Below are 14,886 nucleotides of genomic sequence, written 5' to 3' on the forward strand. Positions count from 1 at the left end.
TATACATCCGGAAGAAAGGACGAGCATTCACGTACATCCTAATCTACGTGGATGATATGGTCATCGTAGAGCAGTCAGAGGAAGAGTTCCGCTCCATCTTGGGATACCTAGAGCAACAGTTCGCCGTTACCAACCTGGGAGATCTTCATCATTTCTTGGGTATGGAGGTAGAACATGGACAGAATGGCTTTAAATTGAACCAACAGGCTTACATCAACAAGCTAGTCAAGAGGTTCAGTTTGGAAAATGCCAAACCGTCGAAGGTTCCCATCGATCCAGGCTATTTGCAGCTGAAGGAGGAGGAGTATGACCAGCTACCGAATAACCACCAATTCATTAGCCTTATTGGAGGATTGCTTTACGTGACACTGCACACTCGTCCGGATATTGCAGTAAGCACGACGATCCTGACGCAGAAATCCAGTTGCCCCAACCAACAAGACTGGAATGAAGCTAAGCGAGTGCTGCTATATCTAGCAACAAGCAGTCACCTCAAGCTGGCACTGGGATCCAACAGCGATGGCTTGTCGCTATACACTGACACGGATTGGGCAGGAGACCAGCGGGACCGGAAGTCTAAATCTGGGAATTTGATCATGTTCGGAGGAGGCCCACACACACACACACACACACACAGCTCGATACAAGGAGAGGAAATCCTCTGTATCGAGGTGTGCTACGACAAAGAAGAGCAGCATACGAGAATGTTTTGTGCTAGTGCGGATATGGAAGAGTATCCAGAACTTTGGAATATAGATATACACTGCATTTATTTAGATAAACGTATATTTCATGAAAGTATACTTCCGAATTCCAGCAGGGTAACCTTACTGTTTCATGTAGTGGGGTTCGATCACATCTCAAGCGGAATATAGGAGCAAAAGAGTTCATACTCTTTGATCGACATCTGAGTGAGAAGGAGAAAGTCTTGCGACTCTACTCGACTCTTTCCAGTCTACTTATATTATTAAGTGGATTGAATAATATAATTCCGCAGTTCTACGTCGAAAACTGCGGTCGTGTCCTAGATACAACCCATTACAATTTTTGTGCAAGCTCACTGGTTCATATCAACCACGGAGAGCAAATACGGAGTGTACAGACTACAATAACTACCGACCATCTATTAGTCAGCGATTGAAAATAAGGTGTTATATCGAATTTTATTTGAATTTGACGCGTGTCAACGCGCACTTTCGGGTACATTTAGTATGTTTATAAATTCATTTATTTCTAATAACTAATGATAATCCAAGAGTAACTTTACGAACCAATGTACCTAATATGTATGTTAATAAGACGTTAACTGTATTTTTTTTGGATTTCTGCTCAATATAGAGCAATAAGATGCAGTTAGCACCAGCTAAATCTACACTTACTGTTCTGTTTTAAATGGGTAGACTTTGTTCATTTCCCCTAAATATGTTATCAAAGAAAACTGAAGTTGGATTACACAAACAGAATGTATTCAGTAAACACGATCCTGATAGCTATTATCCTGTGGCCGCGTTTGCATGGTGTTTACCATTTGCTGCTGATACTGCCGCATCTGACAGGCTCTTCTGGGGGGCGTTAAATACTCGAACATACTCTGCGTGTGTTGCGACAACATTTTGCTAAGATCACATGGCATCGGATCGGTCCAGAAGAAATCATGATTGAGCGCCGAGTCGGCATCGATGCGTTCCTTCGGGTCCAAAATCAGTAGCTTATCGAGCAGATCCACTCCGTTGGAGTCCTTCACATACGGTCGCAGACGATCACGTACCTTCCGCTTATGTTTTTGTGGCAGCTCCATCTTTTGATACAGCTCCAAATGCTCTACTCCGGGCCAAACCTCTGAAGTAAAGCTTCCACAAAGCTGGGAAATGAAAAGTAGCTGCTGTTGCTCTGTAGAACCCTGCATGATTGGAGATCGGGTCCACATTTCAGCCATAATACAACCAGCGCCCCACATATCAACAGGTGGACCATAGTTTCGATCGCCAAGCAAAAGCTCAGGTGGCCGGTACCAAAGAGTAACAACACGATTCGTGTATCTATTCGCTTGTCCATTCTTGGTAATACTAAACGCTCGTGCCAATCCGAAATCTGCCAGTTTGAGTACTCCATTTTTTGTGATCAGAACGTTAGCTGCCTTCATATCACGATGCAGAATCTTATTACTATGAATGTAGTACAGTCCGTTCAGCAGCTGCTGCATAACTTTTTTGATTTCGCCTAAGCTGAACTTCACATTAATATTCGAAAGCAAGCCAGCCAAGTCATGTTCACAGAAATCGAACACCAGGTAGAACGTGGATCTGTACCGATTATTCGCTGTTGCCTTAGTGCGACAGATCTCAATTAGATTGACAACATTCTCGTGTTTCAGCAGCTGCAAAATCCGAATCTCCCGAAGTGCCGTTATCGGGAAACCTTCCTTCTCATTATCCATCAAAACTTTCTTCATGGCGACAAACTTCTTGTTCGATTTCTTTTCTCGAGCCTTGAATACTTCCCTACAAAAGACGCATAAAACCACATTCAGGTTTGAAAACTTACGATTAGACAAACATCAACTCACCCAAAAGTTCCCTGACCGATTTTCGCCACTTTTTCATATTTGCTTGATTCGTCACAATACGGGAAGTCATAATCTTCGATGTACTTCTGCTTTTCCGTTAAACTGAGAACCGTACTTGAGGTGGACATTTGGACCCCGGAGGAATGCCCATCGCGTCCACTAGTGCTCATTTTCACAGTCCAAACAATAACCACCAAATTGATTGCAAAATGAACAGCAATTCACACAACTCGTTTACATTTGCATTGGCAGTTTGACGTTTGTCACTTTCCTTTCATTGAATTTCCCCATCTGGTTCGGGTACTCGATAAAACCAGAGAAGAGAAGTAGAACTTGAGAAAAAAAAAGTGGCAACGATTTGTCGTAAGAAAATGTAAACAGTGAGAAAATTCAGAGTTGGTTTACACTCTAAAAATTGAACAGAATGTTGAGATGTCTCTAAAACGGCGGGTGAAAATTTATTTAATAAAAAAAGAAATTAAACGCTTTCGCGTGAGTTCCAATGTTTTAATACTACTTGTCTTTATTTCAATTTTGTCCATTATATATACATGTTCCTCATCGCTAGGGTATATTATAAGTAGGGGCAAGAATTCCCCTTTTTAAGAATTCTCTTTACCTAGGACTACAGGTACCAAACTAAGGGAGAGAAGGAAAAATATTACCCGGCGCCTGCTCATCAGGCCAAAAAACTATTTATTTTTCCTTGTCCTATCCGGAGGTGTAAACAGTCTTTCTTGGGGATTACAGTTTTCCCCTGCTTCTATGTTCATTGCCTTGGCCATAAGCGGTCGGACCATCCTATTTTATTATACACTTATTATACTTATGACAGACATACAACGGTACTAGCATACTGTCACCATGTACAGCGCTAGAACCATGCAAGCAACTCGGTACAATCGCTGTATCTGTACCGACCTGTTTCCCCGTTGTGTATGACTACACTGGAGATAAAGTTTAGTAAATCTTCTTCTTCTTCAATGGCACTAACGTTCCTAGAGGAACTGCGCCGTCTCAACGTAGTACTACTTGCGTCATTTTTATTAGTACTTAGTTGAGATTTCTATGCCAAATAACACGCCTTGAATGCATTTTGAGTGGCAAGCTCTAGAATACGCGTGATCACAGTGCAAGTCGGAGGAAATTTCTTTGACGAAAAATTCCCCCGACCAGAACGGGAATCGAACCCGAACACCCGGCATGTTAGTTATGACGCTAACCACTCGGCCAAGGGAGCACCAGAAGTACTGACTTTTAATTCATGAGTGTTGGTCATATCATATTTTAAATAATTAAATGAATAAAGATGCATACAATAGCACAATAATTACAAAATAATGCATATAGGTTGGGTTAACATAATATGTTTAGGGTATATCCAACGTTGGTTTAACAACGTTGGATCAACGGCTTAGACTGGGTTATTCTGGCCGATTTGAGATTTGTTTACCATTGTTATCGCGTAATATGTACGCATAATTCATATTGCAAAAATGTACTAATTATTGGTAGTATTTACCACAAAAATCGTTATATATACCAATGTTTCCTATGAGTGTAATGATCTACAGTAATTTACATTTAATGAGACATGCCGAGGCACCACTCAGTGTCGCATTAGAGGAGATTGTGACTTGTAATTGGACATTCGCGCTGACAGTGGTCAGTGTCGACTTCTGGTGGCGACTTTCAATTCGGGTCCCGAACTAGATAGTGTAATCTCTATCAGATTAGAAGGCACGAATCCAGTTTTCAAATGTTAAAATTTGAATGAAAATTTCTACATCATGTTATTTAATTACTTTAAACACGTATTTTTGACTCTTATTTAACCGTTTGTCTATACATTTCTGATATTTTGACTGAAACTTTTCATTATATATAATATGAAATTGTCTTCTAACACAATTTTCGTTCGAGATTTTTTCACCACCTGTAAAAAAAAGTGTATTTCATCTCAAAAGAATACAAATTCGATACGGATAAGTTAATTTTTATTCATTAATTTAATGTTGAAAACGTGTCCATTCCGCCTGAAAATTAATTACTATCTTTGACGCTCCCAAAATCGTGAAACGAAGCTCAGTGCCGTCAACGCGAATATCAACAAACACAGCAGAAACGAAAAACAGAATGTGAAAAACAAGTTAGAACTAGAAAAGAAAAACAGCAAAATGGACTCAACTTTCGTAGACATTGGTGAAGAATACATGCAAGCAGAATATTTAGATGAACATTTAGAAGATGTACTATCGGCCAACATTCATTCGAGCTGTTCTATTGCTTTAGAACAAATCACTGCCAGTGAAGCTAACAGCAAGCCCGATAAACATAACCGTCCAGTGAAATACAAGAGACGAAAGTATAATGTCCTCACCATCAAAGATAAGAACATAGTCTTGGACCTGCTAAATTGTGGTAAGACTGTTCTACAAGTGGCTGACGAAACAGGCCCTCCATGGTCGACGGTTTACGGAATCAAGAAGCAAGAAATAGCACTGCGGCACTGCAAGACGATGGCCAACAAAACGATCCAGTTTCGCAAACGGATAAGACTTCCGACGCATGTATTGCTGAATGAAGCCGTCTTATTGTGGTTCTACGGAAAACGTCAGAAACACATACCGATATCAGATGCACTCTTATGTGAAAAATGCAAGCTTCTCCACGAAACATCGTGCACGACGCCCGATTGTCGATTTAGAGCAAGTTATGGTTGGTTACGTAGCTTCAAAGCTAGAAACGGGATCAGAACGTTAACTGTCTCTGGAGAGAAACTTGACGCGGATATTGCTGCGGTTGAACCGTTTAAGAATAAATTGACGGAGATTATAACTTCAAACAACTATAGTGCTGATGATATTTATAACGCTGATGAGACGGCATTAGTTGTAAAGGCCTTGCCTTCAAAGTCATTGGTTAGTTTTAGCGAAAAAACTGCACCCGGACGCAAGTCTTTGAAGGAGCGACTGACAATTACACCTTGCAGCAATGCAAGTGGTAGCCACAAATTACCATTACAAGTGCTTGGCCGCGCAGCAAATCCTAGATGCTTTAAAACGCAAGGCGTGTGTGATGGGATACACTATTTTTCAAATAAGAAAGCGTGGCAAACTAGTGCGACGTTTACTGATTGGTTCTACTCCGTCTTCGTTCCTGAAATCAAACGGAAGGCAGCTGCACAGAATAGACCGGCTAAAGCGCTTCTAATTTTAGATAATTGCACCGCACATTGCAGTAAAGATAAGTTTCAAGTGGATGACGCAGAAATTCAGGTGATCTTCCTTCCTCCAAATGTGACAAGCATTCTGCAGCCTATGGATCAAGGCATCATCAATGCTTTTAAGGGTAACAATGTCATTACATTTTCGAGTCCAAGATAGTGAATATTATTTTTATTTTTTAGTTATCTACAAATCGAATTTTCTGCGCCGTGTTCTGTTGGAAACTGACAGCGATTGTCCAGTCGCAGAAGTTATCAAATCATTTAGCCTTTATGACGCTATTCAACTAGCGACTGATGCGTGGGCCACTATAACTCCAGAATCGATTGCTAACTGTTGGCGCAATCTCTTAAGTGTCAGTCAAGATCAAAACTATTACTCGTTCAACGATTTCACAATTTCATCACCAACAAGTGATCCCCGCGTGTTGCTTTCTAAAGTAGTGCAACTCGTTGATCCAAACTACGTACTGACCGAAGAAGAAGTTCAAGAATGGCTAAGCAACTCAGACAACATAGATGTAGCGCAAATATATACCGACGAGCAATTGACCCAGTATATTGCCTCTGGTGGTGACTTTTTCGAGGCCGACCATGAAGAGCAAGATTGCGATGCTAACGAAAGTGCTGAGGGTGATCTTAGTTCTTCGGGTTATATGTACTCTTGGAGCAGTCAATCCGAAAAACGCAATGATTATAAGAAGGTTATCAGCATCATGGATGTACTTAAAAATGTTCTTATTGCTGTTGGTGATGACCATAAATTAGTGGAAGTCGAAAAATGGAAAAACGAATATGAAAATGAAATTATTCGCCTTCTTGGCGAATAACAATAGTGAATTGTAATTAGGTATATGGCATGATAACAAAAATACAAAATAATTGATTGTAACACCATAAGTTGTCTTGATTGGAAAAATGGTTGAAACACTCTTAAAAATTTATCGTGTTGTAAAAACTCGCACAATGATATATTCGTGTTGATGGCATTGATTTTTCACTTTAAGTTTATCGAACTGTTCTTGATAATCGGGCTGCTCTCGGATTAGCATTGTAACTGTGCCTCGTTTCACACCCATTGCTGCTCCCGAGTCTTTCCGACTCGGCGTATAGCAATATGGGATATTGCGTTTCTCACAAACAGTTGGCAAGCGACACATGATTTCCACTTTTCTGCAGCGAAAATAACAATCCTGTAAAAATTGAGATGCGAATTAGAGACTTCCGATTAGATATATGACTTTATTAGACTTTTTTGTAAATTGCAACACCCATTTCAACACACAATATACACATTGCTTACCCTGTTTCATTATTCCGCGGACGCACTTGAACATCCCTTAATCCATAACATAAATAAGATTTGTGTTTTGAGGCTGCAATGAATTAATATAGATAAGAACACGCGGAAATAGCATTAAAATATCCATCTAAACCTTTTTTGATAAGTTTATGAATGTTCTTGGTTAATTCATTCGGCGCCATGGGCTGAGCGATTGCATTCGTATTTTTAAGTTTCACATCGTATCCTTCCTTAACGATAGTTGTGTCGATTTCGGCATCTGGTTTCTTTACCTTTATATTTCCCATTACTATCTCGAAATCAGTGGATAGTTTTGTTGGCCAACGCCTTGCAATGCCTCAATGCTATTTCTTGCTTCTCGATTCCGTAAATTCTCGACGGTGGAAAGCCCGTTTCGTCAGCCACTTGTAGAACACTCTCACCACGATTTATCAAAATGTTATCTGAGTCCATTTTGATGTTTTTCTTTTCTGGTTCTAACTTGTTTTTCACATTCTGTTTTTCGTTTGTGCTGTGTTTGTTGATATTTGCGATGACGGCACTGAGCTTCGTGTCACGATTTCGGGAACGTCAAAGATAGTAATTAATTTTCAGGCGGAATGAGCATGTTTTCAAAATAAAAATTATGAATAAAAATTAACTTATCCGTATCAAATTAGTATTCTATTTAAATGAAAAACACTTTTTTACAGGTGGTGAAAAAATCTCATACGAAAATCGTGTTTGAAGATAATTTTATATTATATATAATGAAAAGTTTCAGTCAAAATATCAGAAATGTATAGACAAACGGCTACGTAAGAGTCAAAAATACGTGTTTAAAGTAATTAAATAACATGATGTAGAAATTTTCATTCAAATTTTAACATTTGAAAACTGGATTCGTGCCTTCTAATCTGATAGAGATTACACTATCGAGTTTTGTCCCAAATCGAAAGTTGCCACCAGACGTCGACACTAACCACTGTCAGTGCGGATTTTTCTCTGTCCAATTAGATGTAAACATGTCCAATTAAATGTGTCGCATTACAGGTATGTCCAATTAAAAAAATGTCGCATTAAATGTAAATTACTGTATTAACAATTCAAAACTTATTTTTTCAGAGTAATGTAAATAGCTTATGTTTGATTCATTACCACTTAATACATTTGCAGATGTCGACACCACATCGTATCCATATGCTTCACCCATGTACTAGGGCAATATATGTCGACACTGTACCGCCGCAATCGCGAATGACCATTTTTTATCTGATTTTCAGATGAAATGAATAAACTTTTGAAATAGAAATATGAATGAAAATAATTTTCTTCGCATCAAACGTGTTCTCTATTTAATAGAGTAATAAGTTATTCTGCATATATTGAAAAAACCTGGAACCAAAACCTTCTGGTAGTAACTTTGTTTTATAATAATGAGTTTGAATAGGAATTTCAGAAAAAATGTAGAAAAATGATTAGGTAGGGTTCAGTGCTACGTGTTTTATGCATTCAAGTAACAGCTAGTAATAACTTTCATTCAAATTTTAAGAATTTGAAATTGCCTTGCCTTTAGTTGCCTTTAACTTGAGCGAGCGTAAATTGCCTTACAAACATAAATTTGAGCACAAGATGTATCCTAGACATCTCGAATGATAGTGTCATCGAAAACCTGCTTCGGAGTATTATTCACACGCCCAAGTCTTTTTCAACTCTACATCATTTTGAATGATTTGCCTCTCACAATTTGCTACAAATATGTTTTTTCGTTGCATTTATGAAATTATATATAATTATATATAATATTTTTGGTAAAATAAACCCTTATTGCAGAATCCGGTCGGAGCTGAAATTAGCACAATGTTGCTTTCTTTAATCTGATCGAGCCAAATTCTATCGGGTTGTGAGAATGTTGCAACTTTGGATTGCAATATGCAAAAATCGATGTCGAAGACGGAATTCGTGGTTCTCTATTATCGATTGGAATAAATTTATCAATTCCAGTTCATGTGCGTTTCTTTCAGAATACACATTTCAGGTAAGAAATTCAGGCATATGGAAAAAAGTGGATACTCTCAGGCAAATCAGTCTTTTTATTGATGAATACAGAGTACTGTGGGGTGGGCGTAAAGTTTCAAAAATATTTTAAATACAGAGCAGATCTCATAAAATTTTGACTATAACATGAATGTTTTATTTTAAAAGACATTTAACGTGTCCACGTGGACATTATCTAAATTTCTTTTCTCCTCACCTCGGACAAGCGTGGACATTTTCGTACCCTCTACCCTCCCTAGAATTGTCCCCTTTATGATTTGGTAGCTGCATTTACTAATGTTTTCCCCCAGTGTAGTGTTTGAATCTGCAAAACAATTTTATTGTGTACCCGAACCAGATGAAGGAATTCGATAAAAGAGGATGAAAGGAAAGTGACAAACGTTAATCTGCCAATGCAAAAGTAAACAAGTTGCTATGTGGATTGCTGTTCATTTTACAATTTAATTCGTGGTTTGACTGTTTAGACTGAAAATGAGCACTAGTGGACGCGATTGGCATTCCTCCGGGGTCCAAATGTCCACCTCAAGTACGGTTCTCAGTTTAACGGAAAAGCAGAAGTACATCGAAGATTATGACTTCCCGTATTGTGACGAATCAAGCAAATATGAAAAAGTGGCGAAAATCGGTCAGGGAACTTTTGGGTGAGTTGATGTTTGTCTAATCGTAAGTTTTCAAACCTGAATGTGGTTTTATGCGTCTTTTGTAGGGAGGTATTCAAGGCTCGAGAGAAGAAATCGAACAAGAAGTTTGTCGCCATGAAGAAAGTTTTGATGGATAATGAGAAGGAAGGTTTCCCGATAACGGCACTTCGGGAGATTCGGATTTTGCAGCTGCTGAAACACGAGAATGTTGTCAATCTAATTGAGATCTGTCGCACTAAAGCAACAGCGAACAATCGGTACAGATCAACGTTCTACCTAGTGTTCGACTTCTGTGAACATGATTTGGCTGGTTTGCTTTCGAATATTAATGTGAAGTTCAGTTTAGGCGAAATCAAGAAAGTTATGCAGCAGCTGCTGAACGGATTGTACTACATTCATAGTAATAAGATTCTGCATCGTGATATGAAGGCAGCTAACGTTCTGATCACCAAAAATGGAGTGCTCAAATTGGCAGATTTCGGATTAGCACGAGCATTTAGTATTACCAAGAATGGGCAAGCGAATAGATACACGAATCGTGTTGTTACTCTCTGGTACCGGCCACCTGAGCTTTTGCTTGGCGATCGAAACTATGGTCCGCCTGTTGATATGTGGGGCGCTGGTTGTATTATGGCTGAAATGTGGACCCGATCTCCAATCATGCAGGGTTCTACAGAGCAACTGCAACTAATTTTCATTTCCCAGCTTTGTGGAAGCTTCACTCCAGAGGTTTGGCCCGGGGTAGAGCATTTGGAGCTGTATCAGAAGATGGAGCTGCCACTTAAACAAAAGCGGAAGGTACGTGATCGTTTGCGACCGTACGTGAAGGATTCCAATGGAGTGGATCTGCTCGATAAGTTACTGATTTTGGATCCGAAGGAACGCATCGATGCCGACTCGGCGCTCAATCATGATTTCTTCTGGACCGATCCGATGCCATGTGATCTTAGCAAAATGTTGTCGCAACACACGCAGAGTATGTTCGAGTATTTAACGCCCCCCAGAAGAGCCTGTCAGATGAGGCAGTATCAGCAGCAAATGGTAAACACCATGCAAACGCGGCCACAGGATAATAGCTATCAGGATCGTGTTTACTGAATACATTCTGTTTGTATAATCCTATTTCAGTTTTCTTTGATAACATATTTAGGAGGAATGAACAAAGTCTACCCATCTAAAACAGAATAGTAAGTGTAGATTTAGACTGCACCTTATTGCTCCATATTGAGCAGAAATCCAAAAAAAAAATACAGTTAACGTCTTATTAACATACATATTAGGTACATAGGTTCGTAAACTTACTCTTGGATTATCATTAGTTATTAGAAATAAATGAATTTATAAACATACTAAATATATCTGACAGTATGCGTTGAAACGCGTCAAATTCAAATAAAACTCGATACAACACCACCTAACTTATTTTCAATCGCTGACTTCTTCAAGTGCGAAATTGGTTCTTGCGAAATGTTTTCGCTAAAGTCATTCACATTGAATTACGAAATCATGCAAATCTGTCAAACTATCGTCCTTACAACGAAATTCGGAAAATTATTCATTAACCTATAGCAAGCGTGAGTATTACCTACATCGTTCCATTGATGTGAAACTGAACGAATTTCGTTCTGATTGGTTGACGAAAAAAATTCGCGTGAATTTGTCTTCATTGTGAAGGGTTAAAAACCAAGCTTTACCAAAAAATTGGCCATGTATACTAATTATTTCTCGTAGTGTATCCCGAATGTAATCAATTGGTGGATACGGTGAATACGGCCCTTGGCAACGCCAATAAACGTCAAACACAGTTATTGATGTTCTCGTTCTTGGTAACGCGCCTTTCAACAATAAATAATTTGTTTTCATATAATGTTATTTATTAGTTAACTATTTTTACCTTGAAACGATTCAATTTCAAATGATTGATATGTTTGAGGAAGTGATTATAGATGAACACTCTCCGAACTATGATGAAATGGATTATTTTGTGGACGAGGAGGAAAGGCAGACCGGTAGACTGCGCGAATTGGTAATTAGCTATTAGACGATTAATCGGAGTATTTTCGTTTTTTAGTTAAAAAAGTTGAGGTGAAACTTCCAAAAGGAATAATTGTAAGGAAATGCAGAGAACAGATTGCGAAGCCAAAACCTGTAATACCTGGTAAAAATGGAAAATCTGTTGGGATCAAAGTCAATGAGCCGCCGATTCCGGCAAGGAAAGTTCCGATCGTGCGAAAACCTGGAGAAATCGTTACTCCGGTTCACCTAAGACCACGAGAGCCGGTGAAAGGTTTGTATACGTAGTTTGATTTAATTTCTAGATGTAACAGTACTTCGTTTTTTCAGTGTCCCCTTCTGTGAAACCAGCATCCGAGTTGATAATGAAAGCGGAGTTTGAAGCGACAAGAGTCGGAGTGGAATCACCTACAGCAAAATCAAGTTCTAAACAACTTTCAACGCGAAGATCTCAACCAGAACCGGACCCAGAGGTAAATGGACAGTATGACTTAGAACACAGCAATGATGACGGAATCGATGAAGTTTCACAAGACCTGAATGTGTCAGCCAACGTGGTGGGTCCTTCCACGGAACAACTGAATCGCATCGAGAAGAAAATGGATCTTATTTTGGGGAAGATGAATCAAATTATGTCAAAGTTGACCAGTCACGATGGATCATTGAAATTGCTGAAAAAAAGGGTCAACGATCTTCGATCAGAGTCTGTCCGTGACACTCAGTCTCCTCCACCCAAAAGGAGGAAGAATCTAGTAACATTTCCCGTAACAGACGACAACTATCTACTTCGGCTAGAAGAGCTATCCAGCACAGACGACGAAATCCAGAGAGAAATTGTTACCCTGTATAACGATGCCCCAGATAGCGGCATTTACGAGTATATGCGCAAAAATACATACGCCCTTTTCCAAAACACCTCGAAGTATACATGGACCGGGAGACTTCCCTCTTTGCCACCTACGAATGCGGCGTGCAAATTACATCTCATTGAGCTGTTAATCTCATGTGGATGCGACAAGTTTCCTAATTCTTCCCGAGATCACATAGAGAAAGAATTCCGACGAGCGTTGCATAACTTCAACGAGACGAGAAGTGCAACAAGGAAACGAAGGTTGGATAGGAGTAAACTTATGTCGCAGATTGAAATTTTATGAAATTTCGGTTAAAATATTTCGAAATCTGGGTACAAGTATAAGTTTGAAGAGAAATAAATGTCAATGCGATTAAATAGAAAGATCACGATGATTTACTATTTAATATTCGTTTAGAATAAGGAGGGTGAACGCAGAAAATATTTGAATGGCGTTGAAATGTAGGTTTACCATTGACCTAGAAATCAACCTTTCTTCCAGAAGGGCCACAAACACGTGTCAGCACTGATAAAGGTCGATGAATGAATGCCAATTTGCGCAGATTTCCAAGTTAACTCTCAGAGTGAACACGTACAGTTGATTACTCGTTGTCTGGAGTGACATTGAAACACTGAACTTACTGAATATCATATAGTTTTTCAGTATCTTTTAGCAAAACAACATTTTCAATGCTCTCAAAAACAATGTCCAAAGCACATGGCAGTAAAAAATCCGAATCGAATTGTGTAGTGGGGTGACACCGTTGACAGCAACCGTTGAGGAACAAGTTGTCACCCAAGTTTTCCACCGAAGCATTCAGTTCACCGCTGGAAAATACCTTGTTCGCATCGGTATTAAAGGGCCTGATCACGAACGTTATTTCACGTTGAAAACGATATGGACAAACTGTATACAATTCAGTTTGTTTTCACCGTGAAGTGACGTTCGTGATCAGGCCCAAAATACGCTGCACTTTGACGCCACTTCTCACCCGGAAACAATGCTCGAATTCACGAAAATTGAAAAATCGATCGGAAAAAGTCACCAATAAGCCGTTCACGATTTCCTAGTTGTCCTGCAAGCGACCAGATAGCATCGGCAATCCAACGTAAAATTACATAAATCGATTTGCTTTTGATTACTTCGGATATTATTTTCGAATGCATCGAAATTTTCAAAATACAGAACACTGCCTCTAATTCGACATATTGAAGCACCACTAAGTGTCGCATTAGAGGTGATTCGGAGCATCGAAGCTGAGTTTGTTTAATTACGAAGCAAATATTGACAAAACGCAAAGGAAAACATGGTGGATTCGAAGAAGTAGTTTCACACTTGTAATGAATTTAATTTTCATAATGGTAAGAGTTGAATGAAAGGATAATGTTTTACAGAACTAGTAAGGTTGAAATATATAAATTAGCAACATTAGAAACATCTTTTTGTTGCTGCAGAAAATGACGCTTTTACTGCGGCGAAAAATATAAACACATCTTCAGGGGCAAAATTATCAATGAAAATCAAATTCCCCGTATCAAATGAATATCCTGAGTAGAAGTGTACTTTGCTGTTGGAGGAAACCGTTCGATTGTCAGAGTAATTTTACTTACTTGAAGGAATGAAATTGATATGAAGATTTCAGAAACGGTTGGATATCAACCGTTATCAGAGTCCTGGCACCCTTATCCCGACCCAATAAACTTAGACAGTGACCAGGTAAGCTACAAGGGACCTCGCGTTAGTGTTAATAAATAGCGTGCAAAATTGCCTGAATGTGAAAGGATTTTGTTAATTTTCTGTAAATTCATTATGGATATATTTGGGGGTCTCCGTAGCCACATTGGTTGCGCGTTCGATTATACCAGGGACAGACATACAGCTGTACTAGCGTTGTACTTGTACAGCGTTGTACAGGTACCATCGTAGCATGACAGACATTCTTTGGTTGTACATTGCACCGCATGTCAAACTGACAATCAGAAATTCGACCAATTTTCACCACATGTTTCAATGAAAAAGTTTTTTATTTAGCGTCTGAACTATCAAACACAACAAACAAGCTACCAATCTGAGTTATTAACTCAAGAAAAAAGCCAATGAGAAGAGTGTTTGCCAAGTGTTTTGATTCAGTTTGTTCATGCTACCCACCACTAACCGTTTGTGGCGCTGCGCACAGTACAACTGTAGCCATATACAGCGGTAAAATAGGTCGGTACAGGTACAGCGATTGTACCGAGTTGCTTGCATGG

At 39.1% G+C, this 14,886-nt stretch overlaps 4 protein-coding genes and 1 pseudogene across 4 annotated transcripts; 3 read left to right on the forward strand and 2 right to left on the reverse strand.

Moving 5' to 3' along the window:
* Positions 1-768: 768 nt before the first annotated feature.
* LOC129776589 (cyclin-dependent kinase 9-like) lies at positions 769-2,848 on the reverse strand. Its single transcript, XM_055782318.1, has 2 exons — positions 2,567-2,848; positions 769-2,501 (listed from the first exon to the last, which is right to left on the reverse strand). The coding sequence occupies exons 1-2, from the start codon at positions 2,734-2,736 to the stop codon at positions 1,469-1,471; spliced, it is 1,203 nt and encodes a 400-aa protein (XP_055638293.1). The 5' UTR covers positions 2,737-2,848; the 3' UTR covers positions 769-1,468.
* Positions 2,849-4,743: 1,895 nt separating this feature from the next.
* LOC129773170 (jerky protein homolog-like) lies at positions 4,744-6,622 on the forward strand. Its single transcript, XM_055776745.1, has 2 exons — positions 4,744-5,917; positions 5,976-6,622. Exons 1-2 carry the CDS (start codon positions 4,744-4,746, stop codon positions 6,620-6,622), a joined length of 1,821 nt encoding a protein of 606 aa, XP_055632720.1.
* A 111-nt stretch (positions 6,623-6,733) lies between these two features.
* On the reverse strand, positions 6,734-7,665 carry LOC129773171 (H/ACA ribonucleoprotein complex subunit 2-like protein; annotated as a pseudogene).
* A 1,833-nt stretch (positions 7,666-9,498) lies between these two features.
* On the forward strand, positions 9,499-11,127 carry LOC129777057 (cyclin-dependent kinase 9-like). The gene is made up of 2 exons (XM_055783112.1): positions 9,499-9,773; positions 9,839-11,127. The coding sequence occupies exons 1-2, from the start codon at positions 9,604-9,606 to the stop codon at positions 10,869-10,871; spliced, it is 1,203 nt and encodes a 400-aa protein (XP_055639087.1). The 5' UTR covers positions 9,499-9,603; the 3' UTR covers positions 10,872-11,127.
* Positions 11,128-11,578: 451 nt separating this feature from the next.
* LOC129777805 (uncharacterized) lies at positions 11,579-13,020 on the forward strand. Its single transcript, XM_055784295.1, has 3 exons — positions 11,579-11,782; positions 11,845-12,060; positions 12,117-13,020. Exons 1-3 carry the CDS (start codon positions 11,689-11,691, stop codon positions 12,938-12,940), a joined length of 1,134 nt encoding a protein of 377 aa, XP_055640270.1. The 5' UTR covers positions 11,579-11,688; the 3' UTR covers positions 12,941-13,020.
* The last annotated feature ends 1,866 nt before the right edge of the window (positions 13,021-14,886 follow it).

Source organism: Toxorhynchites rutilus, chromosome 3 (assembly GCF_029784135.1).
Source record: "Toxorhynchites rutilus septentrionalis strain SRP chromosome 3, ASM2978413v1, whole genome shotgun sequence".
Lineage (NCBI taxonomy): Eukaryota > Metazoa > Arthropoda > Insecta > Diptera > Culicidae > Toxorhynchites > Toxorhynchites rutilus.